At 42.5% G+C, this 15,573-nt stretch overlaps 1 protein-coding gene across 2 annotated transcripts in view; it reads left to right on the top strand.

Annotated features, from left to right (window-relative positions):
• Ryr3 (ryanodine receptor 3) overlaps positions 1–15,573 on the top strand; it is a 542,105-nt gene that overhangs the window by 458,253 nt on the left and 68,279 nt on the right. For both annotated transcript variants that reach the window (XM_029469442.1, XM_021156945.2), the window contains 3 exons: positions 5,666–5,796; positions 10,816–11,136; positions 14,040–14,280. In XM_029469442.1, coding sequence (XP_029325302.1) covers positions 5,666–5,796; positions 10,816–11,136; positions 14,040–14,280 — 693 coding nt within the window. The remainder of the gene's footprint in view (positions 1–5,665; positions 5,797–10,815; positions 11,137–14,039; positions 14,281–15,573) is intronic.

Raw genomic sequence — 15,573 nt, 5'->3', positions numbered from 1 at the left:
GTGTGTGTTAAAACAGTTGAGAGTGAACTGGAAGGAAACAGCAGGCAGCTTCAAAGCTGAGAACCTGGGATAGGGCCAAGCCCTTCCTAGAGCTCTAATGTCCACTCCTAAGACAAGTAAATGGCTAGCCCAGATGAGAAGTGAGTAAAACTCTCACATTGCAGCCAGGTGTTTCTTGAGAAATTTAATATATGCTCACCCTCTGGTGAGCTTGGGTCTGCAGCTCCAAAGCAAGTTCCTTCTCATTACTTCCTGCCAATGCACCTCCAGGAGTTTCTCCAGACTGAGAGGACAGGTGACAGGAATTACAGGCACATACCATTCTTGGCCCCATAGCTTAACTCTGCAAGATGGAAGCTCCCCACATATATATTGTCCACCAGGTCTTTAATGAATTTCATAGACCTAAACGCTCACTGTTTCAAGCAACTCCTAAATCCTGTATATACCTCCAAAGACTTCTTCAGTCTTCTAATTCTGGAAATTATGGGTTTTGGCTCTTATTATTGCTGTTATCATTGTTATTGTTGCTGGTTTTTAATTTATTAGTTAATTAGTTTCATGCTTATCAGTGTTTTGTTTGAATGTGTGTGCAACATATGCATGCCTTGTACCCCAGAATGTCAGAAGAAGATGCCAGGTGCTCTAGAACTGGGGTTATACATGGTTATCTGTTGCCATGTGCTGAGAATCAAACCCAGGTCCTCTCAAAGATCATCCAGTGCTCCTAACTTGATAAGTCATCTTTAAGGCCCCTTCTGTAGAGTATGTTTTAATTCCTGTACCCCCACTTGATTGGTTACTACTTTGTGGTCTGGGGTTATAATACATATTATAACTTCAGCACAGATCCAGATGTCTGTTTAATTTCTTTTCTAATATCGAGTTTTAGAGAGAAACATATAGTAGAACCAGCATGTCTCCAGCACCTTTTGTATAAAATGAGACATGACAGCTCCATGGGATTGTTAAGGGGAAGGTTCTTGTTGTAGACATGACAGAGAGAACCACCAAAGGAAGAATTCAGAGCAGAGAAAGTAGCAGACTGACCATGGCCAGCAGACTGGACCAGGTCATGAGGGAAGCAGGAAGAGAGCAGAGAGAGGGAGAGAAACATAGAAAGAGGGGGAGCAAGAAAGAAGACAAGGAGAGTGGGCAGAAGAAAGAATAGAGCCAGCACAGCAATGTTACAAGAATGAACAGCTTGATGGGAGGGACGGGGAGGATGTGAGAAGACCTTACAAGAGCCTAGATGCCATCAGCACGGAGATGGCATGTACAACAGGGTTTTGGGATACTGAGGGAGCCTGGAGGTCACAATGGTCATTTGTCCCTCCTGGCAGTGGTAAGGGAAATGGCTCCTTTGGTAGAGTGGAACAAGCCTCATAAGTTCCCGAGGAGGGCTGGCTTTTATCGAGTTTCCTTTGGACCTGATAACCTTTAACTAAGTTTTTCTTGACAAAAGAGAGTTCCAGGACAGCCAGGGTTACACAGAGAAACCTTGTCTCTAAAATAAAATAAAATAAAATCTATTGAATGGCAGGGGGAATCACTGAGTATTCGGCCCAGCTCCACCTGACAAGTGACTTGTAGTTAGAAAAGAATCACTTACTTCAGTGATGGGAGTGATTGTGAAAAGAAAAGGTAAACAACACGGAGTGGAGAAGTGTCTTTTGGAATACTTTGAAGTCAGAATAGTATTGAGAATTACATAAATCTGTGAGGTTTTCATATACCGAATATCGAAGAGTAAACATATTGTTTATTTGATCATGCAAAATTCTTGAGTTCTCCAATATGGAGTGTTTTTGTTTTTTGGGTTTTTTTTTTGTTTGTTTTGATTTTTTGGTTTTGTTAGAAATATTGATTTAAAGAGATTTCAGGGAAGATTTTTCAGACAATCAAGTTTGGTTCTTCATTTTGTTAATCTTTAATCTCAGTTTTATTTTGAATGAAAACTAATTTTTTTTTTCCTTCACACTTTAGATGTTTGTTCCTTCCACCTTCCTGGCTTGCACTGATCAATCATTTCTGCTTGTACATCACACCTATCTAAGCCACCAAGCTTATTAACATTGCCATTTAGGACTGTGCCCCACCCCCACCGTGTGTTCTACTCTGTTCATGCTACTTCCTCTCCATAGTATCATGCATGTACAGGACGGAAGTTTAAATTCATGACACATATATGTGTATAAAGTATTTGTCTTAGGGTTTGTGCTGCTGTGAAGAGACACCATCACCATAGCAACTCTTCTCAAGAGTTTCATCAGGGCTGGCTTACAGTTCCGAGGTTTAGTCTGTGGTTACCATGATGGGAAGTATGGCAGAACATGGGCCAACATGGTGCTGGAGAGGTAGCTGAGAGTTCTACATCTGGATCAGGTAGCAGCAGGAAGAAAGAGTAACACTGGGCCAGGCTTGGTCATCTGAAACCCCAAAGTCCACCCCAGCGACACACTTCCTCCAACAAGGATACATCTATTTCAACAAGGCCACACCTCCCAACAGTGCCAATCTCTATGAGCCTATGGGGGCCATTTTCAATCAAACCACCACAATACTATTCGATACTCTAATTTATTTGTCTTTGACTGTGTCCCTGACAATAGACATTTGAGAGGTTCACTGTTGCTGACATCATGTAAATAAGAGATTGACAAAGAAAGCCCCATAATTTGGAAATTAGGAACTAATAAATACTGGAATACATATTGAAACCTCTCCTTGACTTACTTACTTATGTGAAAAATACTCTATCTGACAGTAAAGATTAAAGAAAAAATGGTTTCCATATCCAATGATAAACCGCAAGACCTTTCTTTTATTTTTGGTTGCTATGGAGCTAGCCATGCAGCCTCTGCCCTGCCTGGAAGCCTTGCTTACATCTACATTACCCCCTAGGGGCACTAATGACTGGAGAAACCTATGTCTCCCTCCATCACTCTATGAGCCTGGAAGCCCCAGGTCATTCTCTCTGGCATTTCATAGCCAGAAGGATTAATTGTCAGTCTTGTGGATTTTACTGTGTTAGCAGCTGGGCCAGGAGAGCTGTTGTTTATCTCTCTTGACTGAGCAGCTAATTAGCATCCACATGTGTTCCTGACTAGAGAGTGCCCTGTTGAGAAGCTGGTGTGACTTAGATTTTTCAGTAATTAATATCAGAGAGGACAGGGTCATGTCCCTGTCACTGCCACCCTGCACAACTGGGACTTCTCAGCTCTTTTCTCCCCCTCAAGGCTTGCCTTTATAGCTGCCTCACTGTCTAAATACCCACTATCATGAGCTCAGGACACCAATTTCAGTAAAACAGAGCAAGTGTGTCACCACTTCCCAGTGCCACCAAAAATTTACCTTCAGTCCTGGGATCCTACCTAATCATTTCTTACCATATATGAATGTCTCCTAGATTCTCTTCCATCTGTGCTCCACCCCCAATGACAGCCCCTTCCCTGCCACACTTTCTCATTCTCTTCTTCCAAAGCGATACAGAAGAGACATCCTATAACTTCTTATTGACCATTCTGTTGGTACACACTGTGAAATGGCCCTTTGTGGGACACTCATCTCAGTTATTCTTCCCTGTCCTCTTTGAGGGTACTGGCCATTTCAGATGGGAAGTTAAAGAGATGCTCTTTTCTTCAGGCCTATCTGCTATCTTGAGCTTGCCCAAAAGGCAAAGAAGAAAGAAGAGGTTATGAGAAGGATGGTTGATGGAAAAGGCCTGGTTTGGAGGCTGCTCAGAAGTGGGCCTAGGCAGCAGTTTATACACCTCTCCTCCTCCCTCTCCCTCTCCTCCTCTCTCTCTCCCTATTCCTCTCTCTCTTCCCACTGACACATCTCCAGAGAAGAGACTCAGACAGCATTGGTACACAAACACAAGGCCTTAGCTTGGCCCAAGGGTGCTTTGCCTCTGAAGCCTACCTGGGTCAGGAGAAGAAGTCAGAAGGAATCTAACAGCCAGACCTCTCCCTGGAGGACAAGGCTGTGCCATCATCTAGGAAGTGGTGAACTGACTAACGACCCCTCCTACTGGAGTGATCTGAAAGTCATTCCCTCGAACACTTCATAGCACATAAGCGGTTCATTTCTTAAAAGCTGAGCCTGAGAAAATAAAGGATAAAAAATGCATTTATTAGTTTTTCTTCAGAGTGGTTTAAAATTTCACTTTTTGAGCCGGTTTGGTAATTGAGTGAAGCCTGGGTGGGTTTTCCTGTGAATCCAAAGCTTTATGCCAACTCAGCCTCCCTCTGCCTTTCTCCCCTCTCTAATCAGCACAGTCCTCTTACATCTAAGGCATTCTGTACTCTCTCAGGCTGCCCTCAAGATTCCAATCTACTCCAACAGCCTTCTCCAGTCATTTTATTCAAAAAAAGGTTAAGATCACATTTTAAAAATTCAACTCAAATGCATCTCTCTCTCTAAAATAGCTGCAGAGTGAAGCTAATCCTTATGATTGCTTTGTAAAGACCTGGCTTTTTAAGTTGCATGCCTTTGGGGTTCTGTATGGAATATATGTTCTATCATTGATCTATAATAGCAAAAAGGGACTTCACCACATATTGTAGTAAAAGTAATTGGGGTGTTTCTATCCCACCTTGGATCATTTAGCTCCTAAATAAAAGACATAAAACCCTTATATTTATAATAAACCTTAATGCACTAGAGCTGGGCAGGTATCAACCCTCTATGCTAGTTTGTCTACTTCCTTGTCAATAACCCCAAGATATAACTTGCCATGTTCTGTCTGAGACACTCCTACTCCAACTGACCAGCTCTCATGGCCATGTTCTCACAATCTACCTACCACCCCATGAAGTTTTCCTCTCCCCTCTCCCCTCTCCCCTCTCCCCTCTCCCCTCTCCCCTCTCCCCTCTCTTCTTTTGGTCTCTGCTTCAGACCCCAAGCCCAGGAACCAAAGCCCTGACTATCTCCCTTCTGCCCAGCGACAGACTGTAGGCATCTTTATTCAACCAATATTTTTAAATTAAGGAGCAAAATTACATAGCATCATTTGGTACACATGAGGATCTTCTCATCCCTAGGAGTAACCAGACCCTGGGGGCCAGTATTTAGCATTATAATACATAGCAACAGACCAAACCTCAGCAACCACCAATTTAACCAAAGGTTATATTTAGGAGCAATTTGGCTTGCTTTTCAGTGAAAAAAAAAAAAATGCTACCACTTCTATAAATCCTTGTTATCTACTTTCAGAGAGTCTATGCTTTTGAAATTCCAGCTTCTTTGTGCTGTTAAAATTGTTGGTTCTTGACACAATGAGGGGTAAATAACCCACACAGTCTTGGGTGCAGGTCTCGGTTGGGGACTAGAGGGAGTCTTATAACTTGACAGCCTGTTCCACAAATTTTCAGGTACACCTTCTCCAGCAAGCTGCTATTTCCATGATGGTCCTATAACAGCCCCGCAGCATATCATTATATCATCTTAGCTACAGCTAGATTTGAAGCAGTGAGCTCAATCTAAACTGTTAGTATTTGGGTAAAGTTGGGAAGAGAAAGTGCACACAGTCCTACTATGCCTCAGGATGTCCAGTGGAGTAAAACATAGGAAAGTAGTGAGACATCCTGAGGAGGGGACCTAGCTGGTGTGTGGGGTCCGCATATGAGTGGCACCACTTCTAAATGGACTTCTTTGTTTCCAGGCAACGTCCTGCTCTTGGAGAATGTCTGGCTTCCCTAGCAGCTGCTATCCCTGTGGCCTTTCTGGAGCCCAGCCTTAACCGCTATAATCCCCTCTCAGTCTTCAACACCAAAACACCCAGGGAGCGGTCTAGTAAGTATCAACTCGGGGAGTAGCCAGGAAGGGGGCAGGATAGAACCACAGCTCTGTAGTGTGTTGGGTCACATGAGGTGGTATTAACTACTTTTCTTGTACCAGTTAACACATCACAAGGAAAAACACTTTTTTATTACAGCTTGTGGTTTAAGAAGTTCATTCTCTCAAGGCCAAGAAGGCATGGAGGTAAAAGTTATGAGGCAGCTAGTCACATTGTGTCCACATTGAGAAAGAGGGAGACGAATGTTGGTTCCTTACTCACTTTCTCCTTTTTATTCACTCTGAGACCCCAGCCCATGGAGTGGTGCTGCCTACACTCAGGGGGGTTCTTCCCTCCTCAGCAAAGCCTCTCTGGTAATCCCCCCTCAGGCCTACCTACAGGGAATTCTAAATCTCACTAAGTGAACCAGGTTAATCATCACAATGTGAAGAAGGTAGGTCAGCGGGTCTGAGTTAGAGACCAGATATTGTCTGTATCTTGTTGGAGACTTGAGCTTGAAAACGACTTTTTTGATGATTAGACTTTTGATAGTTGTTTCATACTGAGGAGACAGTCTAGGTGGATTCTCATGTCCTGACATCGCAAGACCTTGAGGTCTTTTGTCTCCGCCCCTCCCCCCCCACCCCTCCCCCTGCCCCCAGGTCTTCATTTCTTGTTTGAGCCTAGGGACATGATTACTTTTATCTAGTCTTTAGTCAGCGTGCCATCGAAAAGGACCATATGCATAATAACAGCCTAAGTATAGTCTTCAAAAGAAAGTTGTTCTTCAATAGGATACTGAGCACATATTATCTGCCATCACAGAAAATAAGACATGGGATAGCACCAGAAGGAACTGTAGTTATACACGGAAGAGTCTTTTTAACAGAAGAATTGACATGCATTAAGTTCTATAACACAGATTGGTAAAGTATGTACATAGGACAAATGTGGCCCACAGCCTATTTTTTTTTTTTTTAACAAATAAAGATTTCTCAGCAAACAACCAATAACCATTAAAGCTAAAATCCAAATCAAGCTGCAATCCTTCTTCCGGAGAGTGAAAGCAAGTAACCTCATATTTGGATTCAGTGTGATATTAGTAAGATTATTACCGGGAGTCCACTAGAGATGACCACTCGGAGACAGTTTATAACCAGTTGAAAGTCTTTATTCCATCTAGCTGGGACTAGCTGAAGTAATCGGGATCCAAGTGTGGTGCCAAGTGTTTAGGTTTAGGGGCTGTAGAGGTAAAAATACATCATGGTATCTTGCTGACAGCTACACAGGAAAGTTTTGTGCCAACAAGCAGTTTAACAGAAGCTAAGATAAGTAGTTAGCTGGAGGGAGAGGTTTGCACAAGCAGGCAGTTTAACAGAAGCTTGGGCATCTTGACCTTAGGTTCCTAGAATAGAGTTGGGATTCTATTTACAGGGGCTTCTATCTTCTATCAAGAAGATTCTAGTTAAACCTGAAATGGCTTGAGCAAGAATAGAAGATGGAGAAAGCTCTGTATTGTCTTGGGATGGCACAAGATGACACAAGATGTCACAAGATGATAGGCTCAAATAAAACCTCTTCAATAGCTTTATTTTTAGTAAAGCTTGAATTCCAATAGAACTATAGTGCTTTGATGAAATCTGAAGCCCAAACTGCCAAATTGTAGGCCTCGCCATATTAGGAGAAAGAAAAATATAGTAAGTCATTTTAAACTATAGTCCATCTCATCTGGAGACACGGTTTTCTGAAATTATGGATATATACTGCAAATGAACAGCCATACTCCATAAAAGTTCCATTTATTTCAGGTGCTTTCTCAAACTGTCATGAGGTCCTAAGCACACCTTGTCACCAGTGTCCTTCTAATCTAGAATGCAGAGTGCTAAACTACAGCAGTTTCAGTCTTTATTGCTTATTTCACATACAAAGAATACCCTACCCCAACCCTCCCCCCCAAAAAAAAGGGTCCCCAGGATAATTTAGGTTAAGACCACTAATAAAATTCTACTGAATTAGAATAACAGTGGGAACTAGAGGCTGGCATTTGATATGCACCACAGGTCACCAATAGAAAACCAGATGCCCCATTCACCAAAGGCAAGGGGAGATGAGAAAAGTGGCTCTCTCTGGCAGGCAGAAACCTATTTCACAGGTTGTTGTTGTCGGTGTGTCAAGTTTGAGCTGAGTCCATACTGTCATTTTGGGGTCATTTTTGCCTTTTAGGGACCTTTGGACCTACTACCTTTTTCCATCAGCAACACTGAGACTTGACCCCCAAGTCTCCTGCTTTTTGCAGTTGGTTTAAATAAGCAATGAATGAATGCTGAGCATCTCTGTGGCTCTTTCTAAAGTCATATCTGCATCAAAATGAATTTTGGGGTGTGTGAATTACCTGGAGAGTAACTGATAGCTTAATGGGACGTAAGACTGTAGACTTCATTCATTACAAAATGGGTAGCCTAAGGAGAAAAGGAGAGGAAGGAATGTTTAAGGTAACAATGATGGCTTTTTTTTTAAATGTATGGATTGATTTATAGCATCAATCTTCCAACAATTGGACATCACTATTAATTGATGTTTAGTGTTGTGCCAATAAAGTTAATTATATTAGAAGCCTCAATACCCTAAGAAGATGTGTCACTTTCTTTTTTTTTTTTTTTTTTGAAGATTTATTTATTTATTTTATGTATATGAGTACACTGTGTCTGTCTTCAGACACCCCAGAAGAGGGCATCAGATCTCATTACAGATGGTTGTGAGCCACCATATGGGTGCTGGGAATTGAACTCAGGACTTCTTGAAGAACAGTCAGTGCTCTTAACCACTGAGCCATTTCTTATCCAAAGCTAAAATATGCCTAAGAAAAAGCTTAATACCGTTTTGTGACACTTATTCAAGCTGGCATAAAACCTTAGTCACATAGAAATAGCCTATTAGTCAGAGTATGGGGCTGACAAAAACATCCTGTCATCAGCCTCCTTGCTTCCTTTCCATACCCTGTTTCAATAATGAGCCACTGAGAAAAGAGGTCCAATTCCAGTGGAAGCGATCAGCCTGCCTTGCAAAGGGCCAGTGCTCTTTGGATGAAGAGCCGCTAGGAGAAATGAATAAAGAACTTTCGAATCTTACTCAGTGCTTGTCAGAGTCACTTGGTTGATGTGTTAAAGATCTCCAAGGCCTACCACTGCCACTGGTATGTCTAACTCAGTAGACCTGGAGTAAGGCCTGAGGACCTACATCTCTGATGTGTTTCCAGGGGATACAGCTGCTGCAAGTGAAAGGCCCTCACCAACAGAACTGTTATATAACAGCTACAAGTGCAGTATGTTCTAATGACTTTTCCCAACACTCTTGTGTCTGCCTCTAATCAGGTTCCTTTGAGGCTGACTTCAGGTAGCTAACATACCAGAATTTGCTCTTTGAGATTATCATGTGACATTTGGAGCCCCAAAACACCCTGTGAATCATAAATGTTGGTCCCGTTCAAGGACCAATTATTGTATGTATAAATAACTTCTAAAGGTCATTATCATGACTGCAGTGCACCAACCTTAAGCAACGTCTTGTTCTTCTTATATGGGAGAAAGAAGTGTCTATGGTGATAATTATGCATGTGACTTTTAGACACACACACCTGAGCTTTCTTATATATAACTGTGCTAGCAAATAAGTGTGTCAGTTGCCTGTGCTGGTTGATATTGTTCTGAATGTTAAGCTCCTGGTGCAAAGTTTGGCTTCTCAGCATTTAACTATTTGCTCTGATAGTGTATATGTAAAATTACCTTGTGTATAAGGGTCTCCCAGGATTCCCAGATTGCCACCCATGTTTTCTGATGCACAGAGCAAGGTCCTTTGTCAACATCCAACATCAGCAATACAAAAGAAAAGAAATCTAATCCTCTCTAAAATAATACTGAATTCTACTTTCATTTCATCCCGGGTGCCCCTATCCAGTGAAGTGACCTCAGGCATACAGAACAGAGAAAAGGGAGTTAACTCACTAGTCCCAGGAAATATGCTTTCTTGAAAAGCAAAGTGTGTGACAGACAGAGAGTCACTTAAGTCACCTGAAGTTATTGATCATTTTTGTTGTAAAGGCATAGGATCAATCCAGGAGCGATTTTTTTTCCTTAGTGTATTTTGAACAAGATGCTAAGTATTAGAGCCTCTAGCCCAGTTGCAGGGATGTTAGATGGGACGTTTTCCTTTCCCTTTGTCTTAGTCAGTTTCTACTCCTGCACAAACATCATGACCAACAAGCAACTTGGGGAGGAAAGGGTTTATTCAGCTTATACTTCCATATTGCTGTTCATCACCAAAGGAAGTCAGGACTGGAACTCAAGCAGGTCAGGAACCAGGAGCTGATGCAGAAGCCATGGAGGGATGTTCTTTACTGGCTTGTTTCCCCTGGCTTGCTCAACCTGCTCTCTTGTAGAACCCAAGACTAGCAGCCCAGGGATGGTCCCACCCACCCACAAGGGGCCTCTCCCCCTTGATCACTAATTGAGAAAATGTCCCACAGCTGGATCTCATGGAGGCACTTCCCCAACTGAAGTTCCTTTCTCTGTGATAGCTCCAGCTTGTGTCAAGTTGACACAAAACTAGCCAGTATACCCTTCTATGGGACGTGAAATGATCGGGATGATTGATTGAAATAGAATTTGGCATTTGAACATTGAGTTACTTTGCTCTGGGTGCTATTGCTTCTTGCAATGGACACGTTGATCCCAATAGTCAGGCCAAGAGGGACTAGCAAAGGATCTGTTTGTCACAAAGTAGCCTCATGCACTGTACCTCACCAGTGTCTCCATTGTGCTGCTTTAGCTCTGTTTTTTAACTTCAATGTGGCATTTAGGGACATGCCCCTGAAAACTACAGCCTACACACAACTCAAGTCCTGAGGCTGCTCTCCTCCATGCTCATTCCTTTAAGGCTCTGCAGTGGAAATTTACATGTAGAGGCCAAAAGAATGGTACACTACATCACTCTGTTTTTGACTCAATGTGCCTTTCTTCTTCCTGTACTCTCTCGGTCAGTTCTGGGGATGCCAGACAAGGTGGAGGACATGTGTCCTGACATCCCTCAGCTGGAAGGCCTGATGAAGGAAATCAATGACTTGGCCGAGTCAGGTGCCCGGTACACTGAGATGCCCCATGTCATTGAAGTGATCTTGCCCATGCTCTGCAACTACCTGTCCTACTGGTGGGAGCGAGGACCTGAAAACCTGCCCCCCAGCACAGGACCCTGCTGCACCAAGGTCACATCTGAACACCTCAGCCTCATCCTGGGCAACATCCTGAAAATCATCAACAACAACCTGGGCATTGATGAGGCCTCCTGGATGAAGCGCATCGCAGGTACCAATCAATACTCTTTCTCTCGCGGTCTTTGGCTCTACAGTTAAGGCAGTCAGAATCTCTTCTTAACTCGTTTACTAATTCTGTGATTTTGAGCAAGTTCTGTTCTGTGTTTTAATCTTCTACCTCACATTTGCTTAGCAGTCAACTTGAGTCTAGGGATGAAGACCAAATTGTAGCGGGGCTGGAGAGATGGTTCAGCGGTTAAGAGCAATGACTGCTCTTCCAGAGGTCCTGAGTTCAATTCCCAGCAACCACATGGTGGCTCACAACCATCTGTAATGAGATCTGATACCCTTCTGGCATGTCTGAAGACAGCTATAGTATACTCATATACATAAAATAAATAAATCTTTAAAAAAATTAAAAATATAAGACCAAATTGTAGAGTATTTGCCTAACATGTTTGAGTCCCTGGGTTCAATCCCCAACCCTGCATAGACCAGGCATGTTAGCATACCCCTGTAACATGGGCTCTTGGGAGGCAGAGGTAGGAATTCAAGGCCAGCCTGAGACATGTCTCAAACAAAAACAGCATAGTAAACTGAATGGCATGCTTTCCTCAAACCCTTACCGACCCCCCCCCCCCCTGCTCAGAGATCTCCAAGAAGCCCTGTAGATCAGCTGCCCTCCTCTGGGATGATCATTACTTTATTTGTTTTTTGGTGCTTAAGAAATCCCAGCACTTGGGAGGCAGAGGCAAGCGGATTTCTGAGTTCGAGGCCAGCCTGGTCTACAAAGTGAGTTCCAGGACAGCCAGGGCTACACAGAGAAACCCTGTCTCAAAAAACAAAAAAAAAAAAAAAAAAAAAAAAAAAAAAAAAAAAAAAAAAGAAAGAAAGAAAGAAAGAAAGAAAGAAAGAAAGAAAGAAAGAAAGAAAGAAATCAATCCTTTGGCTCTCTTGTTACTAATTATTGGTAAATAACCATTTGCATTTTGTACTTTTATATAAAACTCAAATTCCTCAATGTCATTCAGCATTTTCATTTCTAAGACTGCCTTGAATGTAGCTAACAATAGCAGCACTTTGTTTTGTTGCTTTTTTTTTTTTATTTTCTCTCTTTCTTTGTATCCTTTTTAACTCCTGGCATGTAATAAGCTCTAAATAAATGCTATTAGCCAATTTTCTGTTCTCGAAGACACCAAAAGAGGGAAACTTTTGGAAAATGTCAAGCAACCCAAGTCAAGAAACCATGAATACATGAATATTTAGTACCCTGCCTGTCACACTAGAGTTTGAGAGATCCACACTGTGGAAAATCATTGTTTTTGATGGAACATCAGTTTAGGTCAGGGAGTCCACTTGTCACAGCTTCCTGCATCTGACCTCCTGGACCATGAAATGCCAATGCTAGGCTACAGAGAGCACAGCACTGAATGGTGATCTTCCCTGGCAAATGCAGAGACACATTTGTAGAAGAATAAGTGGGAAGTATTCCTACATTCTCTCGGTCTCAGAAATGAACTGAGATTAAAATTGTAACTAAAATGCAGACCCTGTGGACAGAAAATAAACAGGGTAGACAGTCCCTGATTGCCAATTATCCTTAAAAGGTTGTTAATCCTAAGGCAATTTAATGGATTCTTATAGTGCGAGTTAAGGGAAGGCCAAGGATCAGGAAATCTGCTCCCTTCCTCCCAGGCTGGGAGAGTTTCCTGTCACTGAAGAGAACACTGATGGAAACAGAATTGTAGCTGTCCTTCCTGCAGCAAATCCAGAGCTCATTCAGTGAGGCCACTTAACTCCTGGTGACTAATGCAAGTCAGTTTCAAGGACCTAATTTCAGCTCAATTCAGTAAACCAGTGGGCCTGTGCCTTGGAGATTGCTAAGAAGTCAGGACTCCATGGTTAATGCATGTCATCAAAAAAGCTATCTTTGCCTTCTCCAGTAGAAGCGCTTTCCCTTCCTCCTTTAATTGACTTTCGTCCCTAAGCTAAAGAAATGTGGAAATAGACATTCAAACGTCCACTGCCAATGGTTCAGGATGCATTCATTTCATTTCACTTTTTCTTGCAATTACTCTGATTCTTATACTCACACTATTCAGCTCAGCTGACCTAATTCATAATAGTATAATCAGAATCTTATCAATGGGATATAAAAAATAGGATAAGACATGAAGGTTTCCATTTGTTCTTTGTATCAAAGGCCAGCATGGCAGCCCTGATAACTTCTTGTTCAGCTTCTCTGCTCCTAGTAATGCCCCAGTTTTTCCAAGCCCATACTCCCTCTCTCAAAGCATAAAGAGGATGTCAGTGCTGAGAGCTTAGAACCTGACTGGACTATTATGCCTTTGGCAGATTTTTAAAAAATAATTAGAAATAATTAGAAAGCATGTGTAAGCATATACACATATGCATACATATACATTTTATTTTTAACACATAGTAAATGTGTTAAAGATTTATGACTTCCAGTGCACATATTATAGTGTAATGGCAGATCATCAAAACTGACATATCTGTCATCTCAATAGAAAGCACACACCCAGTGCTTATTCCCAGGTCAACACAGTACTAATTTCCATGAAAGGGCTTCCTGCAGGGACATAAAAATCTAACTGATGAGCCAAGACCAACATGGGCAGGCTGTCAGATGATGGAAGATAGTCTGTTAGAAAAGAGAAGGAGTGAGGCATAGGCCTTGCACATATGAGGAATTCATAGTGGGTGGGGCTCCCATGGCCTGGAGTTGCTGAGTAGAGTGGAGACCTTCTGTGGCTGTGCTGGATTCCCGCTTCACTGTGGACTTGGGAGAGGGATGTTCAAGGAAGGATTACAGATAGGATCTATGCACAGATATCATTCTGGATTGATGGTTTCCTTAATCTCACCTTTCTTAATGTCTTTAATGGTTATAACACATGGGATGAGACTAAGGTCCTCTGTTTGCAACTGCAGTGTATGCCCAGCCAATCATCAGCAAAGCCAGGCCTGACCTGCTTCGAAGCCACTTCATCCCCACCCTGGAGAAGCTAAAGAAGAAGGCGGTGAAGACTGTGCAGGAGGAGGAGCAGCTGAAGACCGATGGCAAGGGGGATACCCAGGAGGCTGAGCTCCTCATCCTAGATGAGTTTGCTGTCCTCTGCAGGGACCTCTATGCCTTCTACCCCATGCTGATCCGCTATGTGGACAACAACAGGTATGAAGGAGTTGTCTGGAAGCTGCCAGCTGCTCTCCAAGGCTGGTTTGTACAATCAAATAACAGGGAACGATGATATTGCTTTGTGTTGCTAGGGAGATGAAGGAAGCTATAGCTACCACTGCCAGTCTTTCCACCCAGCAGTCAGAACATATATGTACAGTGGTTTCCTTGGCCAGTGATTTTGTGTGGATTGAGGCACGCATCCTCATCGGCCACTATGAGGCAAGGGGCAGCTGGTGGAATAAGGTTTGCATTGTCTCATTTTTGCTGCTCACTGATATACTCATTCAATGGCTGCCCTTAACTGCCAGTCACTGTTCATGGCTTTGAGGGATGGAGAATACTCTTTACCATAGAGGCATTCATTTTGGAAAATAAAAAAGCACACACAATGGGGGGGGAAGTACAACAATATTGAGAGAAATAAAGGGAAGGACAAGTAAAATGTAGTTCCTTAACTATGTTGTTGTTACTGGGAAAGCAACATTTGAGCAAAGACCCGCAGGAAATAAGAGGCTGGGAACCATGAAGGTCCAGAACAAGATCACTGTGGGAAGAAGGGCTATGGAAATCCTCAGGAAGCAGTGTGTTCGGGATATTTAATAGCTGAAATGCTCAAATGTCATAATTAAGCAAATTGATTCCTGTAATACCAGAAAGTTTCTGTATGAGCCATCCTTTATCAAGACCCAATGTGTTCATTTGGCACATAAAGCTTAATTGTGACATAATGAATACTGAAGCAGTAATTTGAGTTATATGAGGGCCAGCCGTCCTATATGTCTATAAGGAAAGCAGGGTATTTGTAGGGTAAACACAGAGATTTTGAGAGAACCTTAACATGTGGTATTGAAGACTCAAACTATATTAGTTCCCTCTCTCCTACCTGGCTGTGACCAGAAGATAACTGATGGGGGACAACTTAAGGAAGGATTTATGTTGGCTCATGGTCTGAGGAGACAGAGTCTGCTATGCAGGGGAATGTGAGGCCGTAGGGGCTTACTTATATCTGGGTGGATAAGGAAGCTGAGAAAGGAGAATATCATAGTTTCATTGTCTTCCCCCCCCCCTTTCCTTATTTATTCAGCTTGGAACCCCAGTCCAGGAAATGGTGCCACCTACCTACCTTCGGGGTTTGTCTTCCTATTCATATAATCCTCTCTAGAAATACCTTCATAGCCATACCCAAATTTGGGCCCTTAAAATCCCAAAACATTTTATTTTTTTAACCTTTATTTTGACTTTATGTTAATAGGTGTTCTGCCTACATGTGGTTTTGTACTCCATGTG

Source organism: Mus caroli, chromosome 2 (assembly GCF_900094665.2).
Source record: "Mus caroli chromosome 2, CAROLI_EIJ_v1.1, whole genome shotgun sequence".
Classification (NCBI taxonomy): domain Eukaryota; kingdom Metazoa; phylum Chordata; class Mammalia; order Rodentia; family Muridae; genus Mus; species Mus caroli.
Note: the sequence above shows the minus strand (reverse complement) of the source record. Positions and strands in the feature narration are given on the sequence as shown.